Source organism: Alligator mississippiensis, chromosome 7 (assembly GCF_030867095.1).
Source record: "Alligator mississippiensis isolate rAllMis1 chromosome 7, rAllMis1, whole genome shotgun sequence".
Classification (NCBI taxonomy): Eukaryota; Metazoa; Chordata; order Crocodylia; family Alligatoridae; genus Alligator; species Alligator mississippiensis.
The window spans coordinates 71,495,057-71,519,769 of NC_081830.1; the positions used below are offsets into that span (position 1 = coordinate 71,495,057).

A 24,713-nucleotide genomic window follows, 5' to 3' on the forward strand; every position below is an offset into this window, starting at 1 on the left:
GCATGAAAAAGGTAGCTGAATTAAGACAATGTTGCATATGCAGATGAAATGTGAAGAGTAAGCAGTGGATCATCATTTGCTCAAGCCTGTCATCTTTATGCACACTCTCAATCCCCGTGCTCTTTATGAGGCGCGCAGAAGGGCGCTCTCCATAAAGCACCCTATGTGTGTTATAGCTGCAATATCTCACAGTTTGAATTGGTTCTTCATGAATTATTACCTCAGTGCTCCTACAGAAACCGTCCTATCTAGTTGATGGTTGTTGAAATTTATGTTGTCCAGCTGACACACTGAGCTGCCTGAAAAAGAGCCCACAGCGCACATATATGCAAACTCACAAACCAAGGGGTGCGAACAAGCCCTTTGAGAACTTACACCAGATCTAACATCCCATGTCAGGCGTGCAGCACAATGTGATGTGACATAATATATGGACTAGGTCAAATGCCTCCTTAATCAGTGTGTCATGTTACTGCAGCAATGTGACACTCTGTTGTGATCCACTTACTTGCACAGCAAGCCATCCCTAGCAGTTTGAAGGGAAAAGTGTATTCCCTCTGAATGGAAAAAAAGCCAATAAATAAAATGAAACAGTCCCAGGGTATAATCTTGATATCTCTTTCATAACAATATTATATGCTGCAAAGTCATCCCTTCTTGGACCAAAAAAGCCTTCCCCCCACATATCCCTCAAACATAGTGAGTAAAGACCAACCAGCAAAGCAGTTAAATGATGCCAAAAGATGGGGAAAAAAAGTTTTGAGCTATACATACAACATTGTCCATGGTAGGGACAATGTGTAGACATATTTATTGTTCCTAGAGGAAGAACTGGGAGGCATTATTTCTTACTGAGGTACAGTTGCTCCCAGGACTCTTGAGTGATATACTATACCTTCTTAATGGGCATAGCATGTTATATACACTTATTCACACAGACAGCCACTTATTCTGGCCAGTGCTTTGTTGGGAAAGGTGGCAAAACAGTGCTGACTGTTTACCACTCTCTGCCCAGTAGCTCTGATAGAGAAACACTTGGTTTCAACTTCAGTGGCCTGTATGCAAGCCATTTGAGAGGTGGGCAAATTTCTCCTGTGCAGGTAACCCAAATGAGAGGTATGACAGTCTAGCTCTCAAACCCTTGCGGGACATTATGTAAATAGTACATATGCTTACCAATATACATCATCATCAGTGTCAATACAGAGTGTCTCTACAGAATCAAAGTGAAATTGCCATATACTGCAGCATATGATTGTCATAAATATTTCACATAGGCTCCTGGAAGGAGAACAATTCCCATATTAGTGAGAACTACTAAGAGATGTGTAGTGGATCACACAAAAAAGCTTTTTGAATACCAACAAACTTAACTAAAGATTGTGGTAAGAATCACGTGGCAAATATGGGTTAGAAGCAATCTGGAAAGATATTATATATAAGGTTATTACTTTTAAAATAAGTCAAAATATATTTTTAACAGCTCCCCATTTTAACAGGAGACTACTGGATGTTGGTGTAATTTCACATGCTTTACATAGCAACAAGCAAGCTATGTGAAAAAAATGTAATGAAGAACACAATGATTTATGTAGTTAATGTTAGAACAAACTTTCAATCATTTAAACAGTGATTCTGGGAGAGCAACATCCCATTACACTTGAAGATGTACAGCCCTAGAGTTGATGTTCTCAGTGCAGAGGTTTTAAAGTAAGTCTGGGAATATGAAGAAAATAGGTAACATTTCTGAAAAATAATAATATTGTATACTATATTTAAAATAAAATATGAATAAATAAAACCAGAACACTGCTTCACAACCTGGGTAGAGTCCTATCTCTGTTCCCAACACCTTAGCTGGACTCTCAGGAGGCTGCTGTGTAGTGTCCTTGGAGAAGTGGGCTGCAGCACTGATTCTTCCTTCAGCCTTTTTGGTACATTTTCATGGCATGAGATCTCCACCTGTTTTCCCTTCATAGAAATAAGGGCTTGCAGCCCAGCTCTACAGATTTAAGTCTACCCTTTCTAAATTGCAGCCTTCTGGGGACTTTAGATTTACAATTTAAATGTTCAGGGCCAGATAATAGGGGCAGCACAAACCACATATAGACTTTACACAAGATTTTAAAACAATATATTCTTTAGTTAGGTAAGGAGAATGGATGAGGAGAATTTAATTGCTGTATACACCTGGATTTTAGTAAAGTTTTGGCATGTGCCACAATCCCACATACCATTCTTATAAGTAAGTTGGAGGAATATGGGCTGGACAGAATTGCCACTGGGTGGATACACAGTTGGTTGAAAGGTTAGGTGGTCTCATATGGGGTTCTACAGCACTGGACCTAGTTCAGACTGCTATTTTAGTAGTTTTCTTATTGACTTGGATACAAAGAAAGAAAGTAAACTAATCCAATTTTCAGATTATACTAAATTGGGAAGTGCTACAAACACTTTGGAGGGTAGGATTAACTATCAAAGAGCTTTTGATAAATTAGTGAAGAGGCTTTTTAAAAATTCAAGGAAGACAAATGTCAGAAAAAATTGATGCACAAATACAGAAGAGGGAATAACTGGCTTCTCAGTAGCAAAGCTAAGAAGGATCTGGGAGTTACAGAGGTCACAAGTCATTAAAAACATGCCTTTATAAAGAAGCACTAGACTGTACTAGATTGGGTTGCTTTAACAGAAGTATCATGCACAAGAGCAATAGGCTACAACTGGAGTACTGTTTAAGGACAACATTTTAAGACAATTATAAGAAACTGAAGAAGTTCCAAAAGGAAGCAGCAACAACAACAACAAAATACAAAGCCAAAATGAAAGCAGGCCAAATAAGAAGAGACTGAAGGAAGGAGGTATATTTAGTTTGGAAGAATGCATATTAAAGGGAGACGTGATAGCAGTTTTCAGATACTTAAAAGGTACCATTAAGATGGAAAAACATTGTTCTACCTTCCCACAGATAGATGAACACTTGACAATGGGTTTAAATGGAACAAAGTAGATTTAGATAAACTCTCAGGAAAAAAATGTCCTAATTTTAGGAATAGCAAACAATGGAACAAGTTACTTAGGAAAGCAAAGGAATCTCTTTCATTGGAGGTTTTCAAGAAGAGGTTGGTTAAGCATCTGTCTGTGCTGGTTTAGAAATAAGAAATTCTGTATCTGCAAGGAGTTGGGCCAGGTGATCCTTAAGATCCTGCCAACCTTCTGATACTATTGGCATGTCTACATGTTCATTAACCAAGTACTAATTCAATGCACAGTAAGTCACACTACTGCTCAGTAGTGCCAGCAGATGCATTTTTTTAATGCTTACTGAGCAGCACCTTAATAACAGTCGCACATTAGCATGGTTTTACCCACCATGCTACAGTGCAATGTTATTAAGCTAGTGTGCACTAAGCATCTAATGTAGATGCGCCTTATGAGAATTATACAAATCTACACAAAACAACAAAAATCCCAATATACCACTTTAAAGAATTTTTGAGCTTGTAATAATGCTCTGAGATATGCAGGATTTATCTCTGAAATTTATGTCACCTCTTCAGAATCACAAAGCCTTTTAGCCTTCTCTGTTTTATGGCTTGTTCTGCAATTCAGGCAGACTCAGTCTTGCTAAAAGGATAATGATAATAATAATAACAACAACAACAACAATAATCTGTCTCTTCCTTTCTCACTTCCCAAAACTTCCTGTTTGGCTCTGTATATAAGTTCATATAATATATACATCCCTACCAATATGTGGTTTCTTTGTCCTATGTTTGAGAAACCTGTACTTCCCAAACACCTCCCATAGAGGTGTCTGGAGCAAAATCTCTCTCTCAGGCTTCAGCTAACTCCTCCTTTTGTTTAAGATTAGTCATTAAAGTTAGTGATTTCCAATTATCTCTGCTCTGGCAATGACGTGCTATGTCCCTCCAGCAGGTGGTGGATTCCAGATCCACATAGATATATTCTATTCAGTAATATTCATAATAGCCATTTTATAAAATTAATTAAAATTCATATATTATATATGGGCAGGTTCCCTAATTCATCAAACCTTTTGTTGCATTTCAATAAAGGCATCTTTCTGGTATTTTTTTATACAACTGTACAATATCAGCAGATGCTACCATATCTAATTGTATATAATAGAGCCTATTCCAAATGCCCCATTTACATTCTCAAATTTTTATGATCTTTTCACTTTTCAGAGTAACATTTCCCATGTTTCATGATAGCCAGAGCTGAAGTTTCTACTAAAAGCTGAAACATAAACAGTCACACCTATTTGAAAAACAAGGACAAGCTAAAATATAATTTTCTTCAGACTATTAGAAACAACCACCTGCAACAACTGTGGATCAGCTGTATAATCGAAACTGATTTTCCTGCAGCCTCACTTAGTACAGCTAGCAAACCTAGGGATATCCCAGACTGTTATTTGAGAATGTCAGAAAATCCATAGTATCCCTCTCTCACAAGTGCCTAGAGCATGGATATTCTACAGCTGTTCACAAACTTGAGTTTACTGTTTTTATTGATAAAAATTAGAATACCAAAGAGCTCTTGGTCTACTGATGATGCTAAGTGGCACTACAGTAGTCCTTCTTAAAAGAGCTCTATCCCGGCAGGCATTTTTTTTTTAAGATACTTTGGAAAATGAAGCCTGATCTATCCAAGGGAAACTGTTCCTTGCCAATATTGCTAAATCATTTATTTAATCAATGCAACCATGTTGCTTGATCTGGTTGTGACTAGCCAATTCCTATTTACATAATACCAGCATCTGAACACTTTTTGGATAAATATAATATATAAAATGCTGGTGTGATTTTAACCACCATATTTAAAATTTAAACAGAAAGTATCACTAGACTGGGCTACTACCCTGAAAGCAGTGAGTACACAGGTTATTTTCTTTTCTTAAGTAGGCTAACATTTGAAATTTTGAGCCATTGCTCAACATTTCTTTTGGGGAAAAGGTCCTTTCTTTATTGTTTTGATTAGATTTTTCCTACTTGAGTTTGAAATGCCTGGGTTCATAAATCCTAGTTTGAGTCTGGAAAGTTAAATACAGTTTGACTAATATGTCCAAAGCCAATATTTGACAATATGGTGATTTTCTCACTTTCCCATTGAATGTTTGGGTTGAAAAAGTCTTGAGTTATGTTCATTGTATTTCTCCTTTCCCTACATTATACTCTCTACCTTCCTCTCAATTTCTGTTTTGTTTTTTTGTTGGATTTATTTACCCTTACTTTTCCTTTTAAGTGTGTACATATGGATATTTGCATTTATGCAGCTAATCCAGGGGTGGGCAAAATGGCGGATCCAGCTGATGGCCAGACACCACTTCCCAGCAGTCCCTGTCCACTTCGCTGCAGTTGGTTTTCATGGAGACCCCAATAAGAGTAGCTCTAAGACAGCACAGAGCCAGGGTTTCCATGGAGACTGGCCCCAGCAGTGCTGGCGGGTGGGGGGGCATGCAGCTGGGTGGGAAGGTGCCCTGGGGGCAGGGCTGAGATCTTGCAGAACCAGGGTAGAGCCACAATCATGCCCCTGCCCCAGGGTGTGTGGTCAGTGGCTCGTGGCTCTGCCCTGGCTCCAGACCACACTGTCACCATCGCAAGATCCCAGCCCTGCCCTACTGCACACCCTGCCAGTGCTGCTGGGGCTGGTCTCTATGGAAACACTGGCCGCACGCTGTCATGGTACTGCCATTCCTGGGATCTCCATGGAAACTAGCAGCAGTGATGTGGTCTGGGGCTGCTGGGAAATGGAGTCTATCATGGGCTCGATCCAACCCATGGGCCAGACTTTGCCTGCCCCTGAGCTAGTGTCTATCTCTCATGCTTTATATAGCAGTCCTTTTATAACCTGTTTACTACTAAATACTGAAAATGAAGCATCCTATCCAGTCAGGAAACCAGCCCAGCATGGGGTTCACAGTCTGCCTTCATTAATGTGGACCAGAAGCAGTCACACTTGACTTGTTGACATCTAGCTGCAATGGGGTGCATCACTGGAGCCCTCAAGTCACCTCCAACACCTTGGCTGCCCATGCTGTTGTACATCGCTCCTCCACCCATTTTTATCACGATGCAGCAACTCTAAAGGAAGTCCAGAAAATTAAGGGGAAAAAAATTCCCCATCCGCCATGACCTCAACAATATCCTTCACCATCACCTGAAGTTGTGCAAGCGCTTCTGATTCCACATGCTTAACTTTCAACAATTTGACTTCATCCCTGATGAAGCTTGGAAAAATGAATGGAGTTCACAGGAACTTCCAAATAAACATTGTGTGATAGATCCAATGCAGAAGGTCCCTGGATTTGATCTCCCATAATGTGCATAGCTAACTTTAAACCTTATCCACACAAACCATGGGAGATGCGGATACTTGACACACAAATGGAAAATTAAAAACTCTCCAGTGTGCGACTGTCCCAGAACAGACCATGGAACATATAATGACTTTTAGTATGTTTGTTAGTTTTCAGACTCTTCTGTGCTTAACTACTTTGCACATTGAATAGCTTGGATATTTCAGAATTATTAGTTAGTGGTTGGTGGATCATATATTTTTTTCAATGCCTGATTCACAAATATGAAGGCGGTATCACAGCAATATACTCTGCTGCTCCCGGAGCACTGACCCAGCCCCCCCCCCCCCCCAATGCTGGGAAGAGCCCCATGTAGTACCTGCCCTAGCCCACAGCTGCAGCCAACCCCACCTGTGCAGATGCGGGGGCATATCCCCTGCCATGTCCTCCTGGGGTGCTCACCCTCCACCCTGTGCCTCCTGGATGAGCTGCAGCTCCATCCCACACCTCGCCCCACCCCTGCCCCAGCTGGGCAGCCCCTCCCCAGCCCCTGCCCCGCTCCATCCCTTACCATAGGTGGCCTTGATCTACCCCGCTACATCCCCCTTCCCTCCCCTCTCCCCTTCCACCCCAACAAACATACCAGCTACATGTAAGCTGTGCTCCAAGCTGCCAGGCTGTGCTCCTCACTGCCTGCATGCTGTGCTGTGGCTGCACACATGCACAGACATTTCTTGGCCAAATTATTGGCCACATCAGGCCAATTTCCAATATGTTCAATTCTCTTTATATTGGTGCTGATCCAGTATAAGACCGATGTATCGGTGCACCTCTACTTAATAGATAATATATATATATATATATTTTTATGTTGCAGTAGAGTAGAGACCTGATGGCTGTCATTTGGACCACTTATTGGAAGTAGCATTTGATATATGGATTGAAATTTTGTAATGTGCTTTGAAGAATTTGCTGGTGAACAGTATTTAAATACCTATTAAGTTACTACAGTGATTCTGCCTGCCTGCCCCCACCCCCAGAGGCACTACCTGCATTTGTCAAGATCATAGTGTTATGGCATTCTTTAAGTCAATTAACTGTTTACACTATTCCATTTTACCCAAAACATGGACAAAATGTAATTTACTATTCTACAGATCATATTGTCTATGCATTACCGTACGTTAATCAGAGATTACTTTCATAACTTGAATTGAAGGTAAATATATGTTTCAACTTTTCTTTTGCAGTATTCTTAATTTAATTCACTTACTTGAAAAACATATATGATCCACCAACCACTAGCTGATAATTCTGAAATATCCAAGCTATTCAATGTGCAGAGTAGTTAAGCACAGAAAAATCTGATGAAAACTAACAGGCATAACACTAGACAAATTAACACAAAAAATATTACAAAAGACACTAGAGTATTTACAGTACAGAAAATAAAAAGTTTAGCTAGTATATTCTTATTCCACAAAATTCACTCTCAGCATTATTCTCAATGATATGTAGTTACTGAAATACTTATGTTCCAAGAGAAAAGTTCTCAAATGTGCATCCAGGTTTTTTTCTTTTTTGTTCTTTTTTTTTGGGGGGGGGGGGTTGTGTTGTAAAAAAACTAGATTTTTCTTGGTTTCACAGCACTCTCATGAATGTGAGATGGTGATAGAGATTTTTGACTAGGGACCCCCTTTTGAGTGTAGAGTGAGACTTCATAATATCTCTGCAACTAAGATATATTGATTACCATCACTTGCCTTCTAAAATATACACAACAGAGTAGGCTTAGATACAGAATGCACAGGATAAAGTTAGTATAAATATAGCAGTCTGCTGGAGGTGTTGAGGATCTGGGGGCTCTTTAATAAGTATGCTATGGGAGTTTTTCAGGCAGAAAGCTCTGAAAGCCTTGTGCCCTTCAGAACTAATATTTTCAATGTGACTGTTGTGAAAGCTTATTTTTATGAGAAGCAAGAAACAAGGGTGAGAAATTCATACTAGCAGTTTTTGTTCAGCAAAATCTAGTTTTTCAGAGTTGGAAAAGAAGTAGTTAGCCATGTTAGTCTGAAGTTAGGTAGATGGTAGGACATGGTGGCACTGCAGGGTATAGACACACATACACCTGGAGTTATTTAAGCAGGGGAAAACTTTAAAAAAGCAGCAGCTGCACATTCTAATTCTTACATGCTGACAAGCCAAGAATGGTAGAAATGTAGCATTGCTTCATCAAGAATTAAAGTTGGAGCAATTTATGACACATGTATACATTTCAAGCTTGTCCATGTGTAACATTCAGAATGTAACAGTTGCTGCCTTTTTAAAATGGTTCCAAACGTACATGTATCCATCCATACTTTAAGGGACTAATTGGTTCAGAGAGGCAAGAGTTTTCATGGGTGAAAATCCTACTTCATCACATATTATACTGAAAGTTGGCCAAGAGTTGGATGATGATACATACACACACAAAGAAGTACAGTTAAAATAGCAACTTCAGAGAAGCTTGAATATGAATGATGAACCAAACCGCTTTAAAAGGTGGTCTAATTTTTCAATTCATTACATTCATATTGATTCAAAATCATTTTTACTATGGTAGAGATTATTTAAATGCATATAATTAAAGCATGTACTCAATGTGTACCCAAGGGTGCACTTATTTTCTTTCTCCCTTCCTTATTCAGTGACTTTGTTGAGATATAATACCCACACTGACTTTTTCATCTGAAATATTTTTTGCAGTAAAAACAGAATGGTAGTACTAGAACTACTAACATAAAGACAAACAACTAAAGAAAATACATCTTTACTTTTTTCCCCTGTCATTCTGAAATAATTTGAAATGGTTACAAATACCAAGGGAAAATATATACAGTAAAAGTTCTGTTAACCAGCATCTTACAAGCCGACATGCTCAATTAACCAGCATGCTGACTTGTAAGATAAAGTGAAACTGGAAGTGCCCACTGTGGCACTTTTGGTTTCTCTGAGCCCCCAAGGCCTGGGGCAAAGCAGTCTGCGCTGCCAAGCCCCCACGAGCCCAGGGGGGGCTGTACAGGGCTGCGCGGGGCTTGCCTCCCTGTCCCGTGTGGCCTGCAGGATCTGCAGGAGGGGCGGCGATGCCGCAGGAAGGGCAGCGGGATGCCCCAGATGCAGCAGGATAAGCAGCGGCCCAGGCCGCTCAATTAACCGGCATATTTTGTTATCTGGCATCCCCCATTTCCGGGGGATGCTGGATAACAGAGCTTTTACTGTACTTCTTTTATAGCAATGCAAAATGACATCAGAAATCTGCAAGGAAGAGCATATATGTTTTCAGGCTCACTTATGTAACATGATGGTTCTGAGTTTCTCACATTCTCCTCTACTCACAACTTCATCCCCAAAGTAGAGGGAACTCTTTCATTGTTAAGGAAATGGCCTAGATTTTTCTTGTCTCCAAGTTCTAGGTTTCTGTGGAAAGTACAACAGAATCAAGTAATTATATTTGAATGCTTTATTCTTTCAATGGCTAAAAAAAATTTCCAGTTTCTATTACTCTGGTTCAGTGGTTTTAAAACTTCCTAATGTTATTGAATCCTTTCATATTGCTTCTTCTGCTGCACAGCTCCTGCCCCTGTCTTAAGGACTGACACAGAACCAGGCAAACTAGCCCGGCAATGGCAGTGCATGGACTTCTGGCCCGTTCTGCATTACCCCCAGTTTCTTTGAGGACCCCCAATGACCTATCATGAAAAACCACTGCTCTAGTTTGTGGTTTTTGAAGGAAAAATGACAAGATTTCTGTGTCCAAAACTGTGAATCTGAACTAACTAAAAAACCAAAAATGCATACAAAAACAATTGGATTTTTAATTAGTAAATTAGATAATCTCTCCTCAACTTCTTTAAGTCATTGTAACTTTCTTTGAATGTGAAAACAGGAAACACATAAGACATAAGGAGCAACACAGAATTCAGATTTTTTTTTTCATACCATGCTTGGACCAGTACAGTACTTCTTTAGAGCTTTACAAATTTGATATGCAATAATAAATATAATAATAATAAATAATTTTTAAAACCTAAATCTAGTGACAGACATGTGGAGGCAGTTTAGCCACTTAATTCATAGATTCATAGACTGTAGAGTCGGAAGGGAACACAATGGATCATCGTGTCCGACCCCATGCCCCTGGCAGGAAAGAGGACCGAGGTCAGATGACCCCAGCCAGGTGACTATCTAGCCTTTTCTTGAAGACCTCCAAGCTAGGTGATAGCACCACCTCTCTTGGAAGCCCATTCCAGATCCTGGCCACCCTTGCTGTGAAAAATGTCTTCCCAATGTCTAACCTAAATCCACTCTCAACTAGTTTACACCCCTTATTCCTAGTCACTCCCTGGGGCGCCTTAGTAAACAGCGCATCCCCTATTCCCCGTTGACCACCTCTAATAAATTTATAGGTGGCCACAAGATCTCCCCTCAGCCATCTCTTGTGAAGACTGAAGAGATTCAGCTCTCTCAACCTCCCCCCATAGGGTCTATCATGAAGGCCACTAATCATGCAAATGGCCCTCCTCTGGACCCTCTCCAGATTCTCCGTGTCCCTCTTGAAGTGCGGTGCCCAAAACTGGACACAGTACTCCAACTGTGGCCTGACCAATGCCGCATAGAGGGGGAGCATCACCTCCTTTGTTCTATTAGTCATGCACCTGCTAATGCATGACAAGGGCGATTGGCCTTGTTGATGGCCTCATTACACTGCTGGCTATGTCCATCTTGGAGTCAATTATGATTCCAAGATCCCTCTCTGCCTCTGAGCTGCTGAGAAGGACACTTCCCAACCTATAGGTGTGCTAGGGGTTCCTCCTTCCCAGGTGGAGTACTTTACATTTATCTTTATTAAATTGCATCCTTTTTCTCTCTACCCATTGATCCAACCTGTCCAGGTCGGCCTGAATCTTCTCCCTGCCCTCCAGTGTACTAACTTTGCCCCATAACTTGGTATCATCAGTGAACTTGGAGAGGGTGCTCTCCAGGCCCTCATCCAAATCATTGATGAAAATATTAAATAATATCGGTCCGAGGACCGAACCCTGTGGGACCCCACTGCCCACCTCCCTCCAGGCTGATAGGGAACCATCCACCATCACTTTCTGGGTGCAGTCCCTAAGCCAGTTGGCCACCCACCTGATTGTGTAGATGTCCACTCCACATTCTGCTAGCTTCCCAATGAGGATAGGGTGTGAAACTGTGTCGAAGGCCTTCCTAAAGTCCAGGAAGATGACATCAGCCTTGGCTCCTGCATCTAGGCTGTGTGTGACTTGGTCAAAGAAGGCTACAAGGTTTGTCAGGCAGGATCTACCTATGACAAACCTGTGCTGGTTTCCCCTCATCATCATTTCCCCTGCTGGGCCTGCACAAATGTGTTCTTTGATTATTTTCTCTAGCATTTTCTCAGGAATTCATGCTTGACAGCAGTGAAATGGTCCCTTAGGGCAACAGACATATATTAGGGCACAATATATTGTAGTATATTATTTGTAGAAACACTTAAGAAAATCAGTAACACAGGCCTAAAGCAAACAAAAGGAACCTCTTTCTGTCATTACAAAATACGCTCATGGAAGGTTCAACATGAAGTGAGAGATTTTTATGACTGGGGAGGCAACCTTGTGACAGAGGATGCAGAAAAGGCTGAAATGCTCAATGCCTTTTTTGCCTCAGTCTTCACAGGAAAGGTCAGCTCCCAGATTACTGCACTGGGCAGCACAGTTTGGGGAGGAGGTAAGCAGCCCTCAGTGGTGAAAGAACAGGTTAGGGGCTACTTAGAAAAGCTGGATGTGTACAAGTCCATGGGAACAGATGGGATGCACCCAAGGGTGCTGAGGGAGTTGGCTGATGTGATTGAAGAGCCATTAGCCATCATCTTTGAAAACTCATGGTGATCAGGAGAGGTCCCAGAAAAGGGTGAACATAGTGCCCGTATTTAAGAAAGGGAAGGAGGATCCAGGGGAAAAACAGACCAGTCAGTCTCACCTCAGTCCCTGAAAAAAATCATACAGCAGATCCTCAAGGAATCCATTTCTAAGCACTTGGAGGAGATGAAGGTGATTAGGAACAGTCAGCATGGGTTCACCAGGGGCAAGTCATGCCTGACCAACCTGATTGCCTTTTATGATGAGATGAGTGGCTTTGTGGATACAGGGAGACCAGTGGATATGGTTTACCTTGATTTTAGCAAGGTTTTTGATACCGTCTCCCACGGCATTCCCACAGGCAAGCTAAGGAAGTACGGGCAGGATGAATGGACTGTAAGATGGATAGAAAACTGGCTGGAGCATCAGTCTCAGAGAGTAGTAATCAATGTTTCAATGTCCAGTTGGCAGCCTGTATCAAGCGGAGTGACCCAGGGATTGGTCCTGGAGTTGGTTTTGTTCAATGTCTCCATCAACAACCTGGAAGATGGCATAGAGTGCACCCTCTGCAAGTTTGCAGATCATCCCAACCTGGGGGGAGTAGTAGATACACTGGAGGGTAGGGTCAGGATTCAGAGTGACCTAGACAACTTGGAGGATTGAGCCAAAAGAAAACTCATGAGGTTCAACAAGGACAAGTGCAGAGTCCTGCACTAAGGACAGAACAATCTCATGCACCAGTACAGGCTGGGGGCCGACTGGCTCGGCAGCAGCTCGGCAGAAAAGGACCTGGGGGTTACAGTGGACAATATGCTGACTATGAGCCAACAGCATGCCCTTGTTGCAAAGAATGCTAATGGCATACTGGGCTGCATTGGTAGGTTTGTTGCCAGTAGGACAAGGGAAGTGATTATTCCCCTCTATTCAGTACTGGTGAGGCCACATCTGGAGTACTACATCTAGTTCTGGGCACACTACTACGGGAAGGATGTGAAGAAATTGGAGAGAGTCTAGGGGAAGGCAACACAAATGGTGAGGGGGTGTGGCACATGACTTATGAGGAAAGACTGAGGGAACTGGGCTTATTTTGACTAGAAAAGAGAGATGGGGGGGAATTGGCCACAGGCAGGACATGCCCCCCCCCCCCCCCAGCTGTGGGATCGGCTATAGGGGCCACTGTCGCTGACTGTCTAATCGGGGGTGGTGGGAATTGCCCCCTGACTCAGGAGGCATCAGTTGCCCATGGATCTGCTGAATGATGGCTTACAATTAGTAAATTTTGTATCTTTTGTTTGATTTTATCTAGGATATATCTTAGGGTTGGCAACATTTTCCCATGGCAGGCTCAAGTGACCTAGCTCGAGGACCCAACTGCTGCTGCTCCTTTGCCCCACTACCATTTTTCTCCGTCACCCTGCTGCAGAAGCTCCCTGTCTGTGGACTGGATCAATGGCTCCATCGGGTAGATACAATTATGGGCCATAGTTTGTCAACCCCTGCACCTTAGAGCATCAGAGGATACATTGAGTTAAAGTAATTAAATATTCTTCAGTATAAAGTCAAATCAACTAAGCCAGAACATATAAATTAAGCTGTAGGCCCTCAGTGGCAATTTGTTCGGGTTTTTTTTTTACGATGTGGGCACTCAGAAATTCCAAATTTCCAATTTTATTCCTCAAAAAATCCACAAGCCTATACTCTTATGTTCCAGCTATCTATTTTCTTTCCTCCAAAATCTTGAACTGGAGACAGGCCATTTAAAATAGTTACAGACATAATCACCAGGGAATACTACTAACCATCAATAGTTTATCTCCAACAACTTTAATTGAAAATCTGTTTTAGAGATCTGTTTCCATCATATGTTGTATTCTCCGGATAAAAAGAATCATTAACATGAACAGTTATTAAAATAAGAATATAAAACTATTTTACTTCAGCAAAATAAACCCCTGAGATTGTAACCTTGAAAATTTAAGGTCCATTTTAAAACGCCTGTACAAAATATTAGAACAGAATCCCTGTTAAGGTCATACAAACCACTTGAAATAACTGTCTCATCTGAGAATTTTATAGGCCAGTTACAACTGGGGACACATCATGTCTGATAAATTAATTATCCAAAAACATTTCCACTTGACTCTCTTCAACCCATTTCAGCAGCTAGTGACACATGTATAGGAACTTTAAAAATCAGGATGTAAAATGTAGTCACAATTATGCAGAGGTGATGCTTAAGTGATGACAGTAGTGGGCCACAACTCTGTGCCACCACCCCTGCCCCTGCTGCTGCCATGCACTGGCTCTGACAGGACTGTAACCCTGTGTCCCAGGGTCAGTGCAGAAATCACACCGCTGTCACCACTCTTGCTGCTGCCAGGCCCTGGTTCTAGCTGGGCTGCAGCCCCATGCCCCACTGTTGGTGCACAAATCTGGGGGGCACGTGCCCTCCTGTGCTCCCCCCACCCCGATGCATTGCCAATGCAGTTGTAGTCTCTGTTATACTGTACCCAGTATCAAATATACATATCCTTAATTTAAGAGACTGCATGAAGTCAGGTGGAATTCTTAAGTAACTGCATATAGCAGCCTATCTCCAAATTATTAGAATACTAGAATCATAGAAAAGTAGGGCTGGAAAGCACCCCAAGAAGTCATTTAATCCAATCCCCTGCTCAAAGCAGGATCGTCCTTGTCTAAATCATTCTAGCCAAGAAGATAAAGTCATACTCATGTGCTGTAGATCTTTAAAACACCATTGTATAGGCAATAACTTTCATTTAAAATATAAATATATTTAAAACACAACTGTTGTATAGACATAATACTTTAATATGAACTGATTGCAATGCACCATTACAGTAAGCAACATTTTAAGAAATCAGAGTGGCATGATTAAACCTGAGATTTAAAAAAAACAAAAACATTGTAGCAAGGTAAAAAAGGCAGGAAAAGAAAATATATGGCAAAAATCTTCCTAATTGTTTGAAGCCTTCCATTCAACTGAGTAGTCTTGCCCTAGTTCAAGTTGAAGCTGAGTTATATGCAGAACCTTTGAAATGATAGAAAAACAATAATTAACTCTCTAGCCACATCTTTCTTAAGCTCACACATTACATAGTAATTTTGTATTTTATATGAGGTAGCTATTTCTCTTTTTCTTTTTCTGACATATAAAACTTTTTGATAGGAACAGAATCATGCAACTACTTCTTGAAATACTCCCCCGGGGTGGAAGTAGCTTTAAGTAATGTTGGGGGAAAAAAAAAAAATCAGGCACTCAGATGAGCATTTCTAAAGATTAAGGTTCCTACTGTCATGATTAGCTGGCCACACTGCACATATTCTATGCGATAGTTTTCAATTTTGTTTGATATTTGGTTAAATATAAACTTTGACTTAATTTTATGTTATAAACAAAATACCAGAATGCTTCCAGGATGACTAAATTAACCCTGCAATAGAAACCTTAATTACAAACATTTCCTGGGTTTTGATTGTTTGATTTCTCAACCTTAATGTCTGAATTTATTTTTTTTTTTGCATATACTAAAATATAAAAACATGGAATATGGTATGGCAAATGAAAACTGATTCTATTCCAGAGAAGTGACATAACTATGTACATAGTTTTATTCTTTAAATTGGCTATTTACCTGTTTTTCGGTACTGTAACTGATATTATGAGCAGACGGAAGGTTCACTCCATTTTGTTTAATTATAACATTCAAAGGGTTTTTGGAAACTCCCAGGATTTTAATGTCACTAAACTTTAATGCATTAGGGTCAGCATAGCCATTGTGCGAAACCGTGATTGTTAGAACATCCTGAAAGAAAACAATACACATTAGGAATATGTCATCAAGAACTGATTTAGTCCATTTCAATTCCTGGAGCATCTTACAGCATGATGACATTATTTTCTATCTAATTATTGGCTAAAATCATGCAGTCCTTTCTTTCTAGAACCACACATTTGTTTGTTAGATGGGCCTGTCAGTGTCCCCTGCTTCAGACTATGCAAGAGGTACTTTTGTGTTTAATGTAATTATGCACCAAATGATTGCTTGTCTCAATGTGAGTACAAGTGAAGCATGAAGCATAAACAGTGCAAGGAGCTTTTCTCTACAAGTCAGCCCCAATTGCAGTCCTCCCTTAATTACAGACTGCTTTTTGCCAGGGATTCCTGATGCCAAAACCAGCTCAAAAGAAAAGGAGACCTTGAGGACATGGGCCTTTATTTCTTCTTCAACAGCCAATAGACCTGTCTGACAGGCAGAGAAGCAGAGAAGATAGTAGAATAAACGTATTTCCTCTGCATGAGCATTAGTGCAATCTCAAAAGGTACCAAGCTAGTCCTTGCAAGAATGCCACGAGTTTGTACTCTGGAATACATAATTAATTTTAATTTAAATGTAGATTTTCTCCCATCTCTTATTTTTATGTAAATATTTCATTACCAAATGTTATAAGATTTTTCCAAATGTTTCCCCCTACAAGTTTTATTCAGGCAAAATTCCCCCTACGAGTTTTATTCAGGCAAAATTCCTATGAAAAACACTGGACAAAATCCTGGGAGCTCACTGTACAGTTTCATTCTCAGTCCACAGCTGGCATCATGTCATAACACATACTACACCATTGGCAATTTGCACTGCTAAGACAGCTTCAAGTTTGTAATTTTTGTATTCTGGCAGCACTGAGAAAACAACTGCATTTGGCCCTTTGGTTTATGTGAGGCAAGATTCAACGAATCTTTTCTGCACCTTACATACCTGCCCAGCAGCAAGCAAGAAACTGCTCTCCACCCTAGCCCTGTTCTCATCACTCTTGCTGATTTCTTTTTTTTTTTTGTGTGTGCCTAAAATGAATTTTGAGTCAATTCAAGTTCTGCTAGGTCAATAAGCTCTACTTCAGCACTTTGGATGTCTATACACATGCTCCAGAGTGTGTGTGTGTGTGTGTGTGTGGGGGGGGGGGGGAAGCACTTTAATTACAGCGTCTCTGAGAGCCACGTTAATTAAAGCCTCTACAGCGTTATGTATATTCAGTATCCTGTGAATATTCAAAATGGCAGCAGGGGCACTTTAACTAAAGCTCACTTGACAAGCTTTAGTTAAAGTGCCCCTGCCACCATTTTGAAATGCAGGGACGCTGAATACATGATGTGGAGGCTGCTGGAGCACACTAAGTAGCAGTCAATAATCAAGTCTGCTCTGATTAGTAGGCCTGTGCAAAGCTTTGGTCCCTGATCTGATTCAACAGAGATTTCATCTGATTTAGTGGCCAAATCTCTGAATCAAAATTGAAAGCAAATCAGAGGACCCTTTAATCTCTCTAAATTGAATCAGAACCCTCTGAATCGATTTGGAGGGATTCAGAAAGATTCAGCGATTTGGACACAGACACAGCTCTAAATGTTTTTTCTACATACCTCTAGGTAGCTGGCAGCTCGTGAATGCTGCGATGCTGAGGCACATGGAGTGTCCCACAGAAGCAAAGGGGGCTCCCCAGCACACTCAATGGCAAACCCGGAACTGGACCAGAAGCACTTCCGGTCCACTTCCGGGTTTGCTGGGGAGTGCACAGGGAGGGCCGCCTGTACCCCCCAGCTTGGCCACTGGTGCCTCTTGGGTCTGGGAAGGCCCGCAGGGTCCCCCTGTGGCCAATCACCAAGCCAGGGTGACACGGGGGTCCCCACCCTGCACACTCCCTAGTGGACCCAGAAGTGGACTGGAAATACTTCCAGTCTACTTCTGGGTTCGCTGCTGAGCACATGAAGGAGACCCTGTGCTCCTGTGGGATGCTCCATGCACCCCAGCATCACAGCATTCACAAGCTGCACTGGTACCTTGAGGTATGTAGAAAAAGCATTTAAAGCTGTGTCTGTGTTTGAATCGCTGATTCCCCAGATCGGCATCAAATCTTCAGATTCTGATTTGGCTGAATAGAATCAGGGACAGGGATCCAAATCAATGAATCAAATCATTGTGTCCAATATGGGCCGAATCTGAATCTGAATTGAATAGGGCCCACTTCACACACCCCTACTAATTAGCATGTTTTGGAACAAAGTTCTGCCATGCGTACAGGTGCCCTTTAACTCGAACAGATCTGAACATCACTATTTCAATGGAAGACTCAATTGACCTATTGACTCAATGCCCTTTGTCCTCAAGTACTTCCAAGTCTATAAGAATCTCCAATACTTGTATAGGATGGGAAGTACCATTCTGAGTACCACGGCAGTGGAAAGATATCTTGGAGTCATAGTTGACGCAAAAATGAGCATGAGTAGCCAATGTAATGAGGTAATAAATTATGGCTAACTGCACTCTTTCTTGCATTAGTAGGTACATCACAAGCAGGTCTAGGGAGGTAATACTTCCCCTCTATGTGGCACTGGTGAGACTGTAGCTGGAGTACTGAGTCCAGTTTTGGATGCTGCACTTCAAGAGGGATGTGGATAACCTTAAGAGGGGTCAGAGGAAGGCTACTCATATGGTTGAGAGCCTAAAGGTAAGATTCTATGAAGACAGACTGAGGGACCTGAATCTCTTCAGCCTCCACAAGAGAAGGCTGAGAGGTGATCTTGTGGCTGTCTACAAGCTCATCGTGGGGGTCAGCAGGGAATAGGGGATACTCTGTTTACCAGGATGCCCCTCGGGATTACTTGAAATAAAGGCCACAAACTGAAGGAGAGTTGATTTAGGTTAGGTAAATCAGAAAGAAATTATTTACGGTAAGGATTCCCAAAATATGGAATGGGCTTCCAAGGGAGGTGGTGCTCTCTCCTACCTTGGAGGTGTTCAGAAAAAGATTGGACAAGCACCTGGCTGGGGTTACTTAACTCCAGGGGAAGGGGGTCAGACCTGATGATCTACTAGGTCCCTTCCAACTGTACAAATCTATGAATCAAGTTCAACAAACTGTCAGTAATGAAGGCTGAGGAGTACAACATACTTTTAAAGCTACTGTGATGACTGAGTACCTGTATTTTCGAGGAAAAATGGTTTAATTTTCTAGATATATTACTGATATAAAAAATGCCCCACAAGAATATAGGAAGCACTGTGCTAACCATTGTCACAATATGAGTGAAAAACAGGACAACAGTTTTATGGGGCAGTTGATGCAACTGTACTTAAGTTATGGGAACATATTTTCTTCTAGGTCAGGGGTGGGAAATTATTTGGTCTGGAGGACCACTTAGGGAGTTCTGGCAAGCTGTCATGGGCTGAGACACTGTACCACCCTCCTCCACCAGCCAGGCCAGGTCTGCACCCCCCAACTCTGACCCACAACAGCTCACCAAAACTCACAAAATCGCTCTTCCCCAACCTTGGCCAGGTGAGTGAGATGGGGCCATGGGCAGGCAGGCACCAGCATCCAGGAGTGGGATAGGCAGGTGAAGCCAGGGCTTGGGTTGGGTTGGGATCACAGGACTATGACAGTATGGTGCAGGGTCCCAGGACAGAGCCACGATCCACTCTCAACATGCCTTTGCAACAGGTGCCAGTTCCATGGGCAGGGGCATGCAAGGAGCAGATCTCAGCTCTGCCATGGGCCCTAGCCTCACACTGTCACCCCACAATCCTGATCCCAGCCCTGCCCACCCATCCTGTTCCCAGATGCTGCTCCCTGCCTGCCCATAGCCCCATCCCATCTGCCTAGCCAAGTGGACCCTGCCTGCATGGGTCCCAGCCCAGTTTCCATGGAGGGCCCACCTGCACACACTGTCTGGTACCCTTCAGCAGTGGGTATGGAGTTGATGAGCTATGGTGCCCTGGGCAGTAGGGCTGGGTCCAGAAACAGCAGCAGAGACTGGCAGTGGTAGCTGGAAGGAGCTGCTACTGCAGAAGCTGGAGGGAACTGAATTCAGCTGCCTCACCACCCCAGCCCTACAGTGTGCCCAGGAGCATTAGGACCAGCCACATCTGCCACAGCCTGGGTTGCCCCCAGGTTCTGGGCCAGGTAGGACCAAGGGACCCACCATGGGCTGGATAAAATCCCTTGGCAGTCCAGATTCAGACTGAGGGCTGTATGTTGACCACCCATGTTCTAAATATACCCAATAATACAAAGTCTTTAGGAAAAGGACTCTAACTAAAGCTGATAATTCTTGTACCAAGAGGGTAGACTTGCTGGTTCAGGTCCCATATTTATCTCTATTTGACTGTTACTATATTTTAGTGCAATTTAATATAATTTCAGGAGCAACATATCTTTAGTTTAGTAAGGACATTCTTCATTATTGGCTAAACTAATACACTGCATCTTCAATTAGTTAGGCATTATCTTACTGGATTTCTGTCAGTGTAGGATATGTGCATTTGCTTAACATTTCTTGCAACTGCAAATTGTAAATATTAGTAAAATAAACATCTCCTTTCTCAGTAATTAACATCTAATTACTTGACAAAGACTAAGTTAAATGTGATGTGAGTGCAGCAGAGATACAATAATACACATTTCAGCACCCTGGAAGATAATGAAACTGAGTTACCTTTTTAAAAAAAATATATAAATAACATTTCTTTTCAGTCAATAGCTCATATAATCACAGGCTAATTGAATTCCAGATATCACTGGCTTGAATAAAATTAAAAATGACCCTTTAGAAATGCCAATACCTATAACAAAATTTTTAATTCATCAGCTTCATTATGCACAACTACTGAATGTCAAATATTCCTGTTTTGAAGCATAAAGACAAAAGGTAATAATGAACTAGATCATTGGCTAATCTAGTCCGCTAAAAAGATTTCCCTTTAATTAAACAATGTTTCAGACCAACCAACCATTTCTCATCTTCCATAGGGTACAACACCCAGTAAGATGCTCAGTAATTGGGTGTCTCAAAGGTTAGCACAAGGCTTTATCTGCTAAACACTGTGCTGTGGTGAAAACTTACATGCCCATATTTTTAGTTATACTGGAGAGGAAAACAATTTGTAGATTCTAGACTACTTCAACTGTAATCACTGACTAAAAGTGTTGTTTACATGAAAATCTCTACATCTGTATGAATGAAAGAGCAAATTCTGTTTCTTTCTCTACATAGCAGCTCTTTCTGGAGTGATAATGACTGTGTATACAGGGGAAGTCTTAGGGCCCTGATACATGTTCAAATTAAAGCTGGATAGAGTTGCAGCTATAGAGTAGTTACACACTTTCAAGCACTACCTTTACAGCTAGTTTATTCTTTTTGTAGCTGGATAGTCATTTTTATCGTGTAATAATTGCTTTGTACATGTGGTTGGTCTAAATTAACCAGTTCATTGTCTGATAATTACTTTGCTTGCGACTGGTCTTACTTTGCACTTATGGCTGGTAAATGTATTGTGTGATTTTCCAGTTAATTGAGACTAGGGACCATAACCCAGGGCTCTGCTCTTCCAGGGGAGTATCCTAACTCTTAGAGCAGGGGTGTCAAACATGTAGCCCCTAGAGCCCACAGGGTGGATCTGGTCTGTGGAGCCACTCCATCTGGCCTTCAGCAACATGGCCCTTGGCAGTAGGAGAACTTGGCCCACATGCACTTGCTGTACGTCCACCACTACTGACCCCACAGCTTTCCCAGGCTGGAGCTGCTGTCAACATATGCCCCAGGCCAAAGCTGCAACTGAAGTTGCTGGTGTATATCCTGGGCCAGAGCCAGAGCTGCCAGTACATGCTCTGGGCTGGAACTGGTGCTGCATTGCTCACATGTCCTGTGCTGGAGTTATAAGCAATGCTGGCATGTACCCCAGACAGCAGCCACCCCATGCCCCTGGCCTGGTTTTGGCTCACAAGAAGCCCCAAGGTCTGGATGTGGCCCAGGGCATGAGGTGATTTTGACAACCTTGCACTAGAGAACAAAGTAAAGATCCTTTTTGAGGTTTTTTTTGGCCTTCCCATTCTTTGCTGCATGGTGGCACAGCTTTAGCAAGAAGGGTAAAGAATATCCAAACCCAGTCTCATGTATATCTTGTTAGGGCAATTCTCCTGGGATGTGAGCGATGTGTTGTTAAAGCCCATCAGACTAAGATGGGTTTCTGAACCCATGACCTGGCCAAATGTTCTAACCACTAAACTACAGCATAAAAGGTCAAGTATAGCACCAGCCCCTTCTTCTACCTATTGTTATGACAGTTTTAAAAGAGCCTTGACAAACAGCTGTAGGTCAAGGTGGCCACCAGCTGTGTGTGTGGAGATTTTTTGATCACTATTCTGAATTGCCTAGGTCTTCCCAAGCACTGTACAAGGAGTCTTGATGTCTACTTAACAATGCATTTTGTACTCCATATCTTGGGGTCAGGCATCTGTAAGATACCTAACTTGTATGTGCACAAGTCCTTTATTGTATCTAGTTCTAAGTGGGTGCATCTACATGTGCAATTAATGCAAAGGGATAAACTCTGAAACTGTTTGAGCCAGAGTACACTGCTCCCGGGTGCAGTGTCTACACATGCACCTGGGACAGCATCAATTTGAGCTGGGGTGGAGCAGGCTGGGGCCAGCAGCAGGCTCAGGGGGTAAGCCCTGGCTTTGGGTGGTGGCAGGACTGGCTAGAGCTTGAGAGTACCTAAAGTGCCAAGCCATGTGGATAGGTGAAAGGCAGGTGTCTGGCCCCCTGCTGCTTGGGTTAACAATTTATACCTGCAGTCACCATCTATACATGTGTTTCACCTCAATTAACTATTCCATTGTAAGATAGTACTGTCCCTGAGAGTACTATCTTGCAGCAGAGTGAATTAATTCCTCCACCTTAATACTGGAACACATGTAGATGGTGATGCTTTACTATGGAGTTACATGTCTACTCTGAGTGCATGTGTAGATTCACCCAGTGACTATAGTTCAAGTTGGATGCTTTTTTGAAATTACTGTTTTTAATTGAAGAACTATTTTTAAGTGTTTTAATTGGTTCATGGTTTAATTTAAATATGAAATCAACAGACCAAATGTAGACCTAGAATACAAGGTACAACTGCCCTAAACGTTCATTTTGGCTTTGGATGCCAGACTCCAATATCCCCATTTTTCTTCTATACCAAAGAAAAAAAAATATGTGATATGTAATACATGTCCTTTACTGAATTATGGATTTAAATATATGCAAGAGATGATGAACTATAATCTACTCACTTAAATAGATATGCTACTTAATAAATTGGTAAGTGACTTTGAAAGTGCTGCTGATAAAATAACATTATTAGCCAGTCCTATTTCTTTGAATTGATTTGATGTAAATGGCTTAATTTTATAAATATGGGTTTATATTGATGTTTATTTACTTTAAGGATAAAAAATGCACACAACATTTAAGAAATATTAAAATACTCCATTCAAAATATTTCTTAATATAATTTAATCACATTGGTTATGCCAGAGATGATTCAGAATTGAAACGCTCCAGTTCTTGGAGAAGTCTGCAGATATATGGATCTGAATTTTTATTTTATTCCACAGTAGAGTTAGGGGCTATTTAGGAAATTAGGCAACTTGGTCTGTGCGTTCATTCCGACCCAGCCTCCTTCTCCTTGGTGTACTCCTATCTAGTGTTCTAGTTGTATCTCCCCAACCTCTTAATAGAAGGGATTGGATACACAGATCACCACTGAAGTCAATCATTCACCACACCACTGAGGCACCTATAAATAATGTGGACATAGTATGGAGTCCTGGAGCCCCAATCTTGGCATGTAGCACCAGGTGAGAGTGGCACAGTCTGGTTCTGGTCATGCGGGCTCGATTTTGGGATACAGGGTTCTGGCTCACAGATTGGTCCCAGGCCGCTCATTTGGACCATGGGGCCAAAAGGTTGAGCATCACTGCCCTAGACTATTTAATATTTTAAATCAAAATTAATGGATTTTGACAGCCATTACACTACTGAACATAAACAGCTGTATAGCCAAGAGTCAGTTTTATGAAATGTTCATAGCTATAAATATAATCAATAATTATCCAATGCTTTGGGGATGATGAGCAGGCAACAGTACTTTGCAAAATTACAAGTAACACATACCTGGCTAGCATTAAATGTTTCTAACAGGAAAACATTATTTTCATATGCATCTGCAAAAAGAAATTAGTAAAGTGAATAAATTATATTGAAATACATGATATGCATAAATTGCTTATAAGATAGAATAGTGCTTCGATTTCCAAAATAAGCATAGTTAAAATTATAATTCAATGAGTTACATACTATGTGAATAGGCCCAAAAGATTTCCTTCTGTCAATTCACCATTCAAAGTCTTAGACTCATAAAAAATTAGGGTTGGAAGGGACCTCAGGAAGTCATCTAATCCAACCCACTGCTCAAAGCAGGACCATCTCCAGCTATATCAATCCAGCCAGGGCTTTGTTGAGCCAGGCCTGAAAAACCTCCAAGGAAGATTCTACAACCTCTCTGGGTAAAATGTTGCAGTGCTTTACTACCATCCTCGTTAGACTGTTTTTCCTAATATCGAACCTAAACTTCCCTTGCTGCAACTTG

General features: G+C 41.6%; 1 protein-coding gene and 1 long non-coding RNA gene across 3 annotated transcripts in view; one reads left to right on the forward strand and one right to left on the reverse strand.

Annotated features, from left to right (window-relative positions):
• Nucleotides 1-24,713, forward strand: part of LOC109284222 (uncharacterized) — a 277,189-nt gene that overhangs the window by 230,858 nt on the left and 21,618 nt on the right. The window lies entirely within an intron of this gene.
• SI (sucrase-isomaltase) overlaps nucleotides 15,035-24,713 on the reverse strand; it is a 146,433-nt gene continuing 136,754 nt past the window's right edge. Inside the window, exons 47-49 of the mRNA XM_019491830.2 lie at nucleotides 24,239-24,288; nucleotides 15,882-16,052; nucleotides 15,035-15,277 (exon numbers count right to left, since the gene is read on the reverse strand). Of these exons, the coding sequence (XP_019347375.2) occupies nucleotides 15,203-15,277; nucleotides 15,882-16,052; nucleotides 24,239-24,288 (296 nt within the window). The 3' untranslated portion in view covers nucleotides 15,035-15,202. The remainder of the gene's footprint in view (nucleotides 15,278-15,881; nucleotides 16,053-24,238; nucleotides 24,289-24,713) is intronic.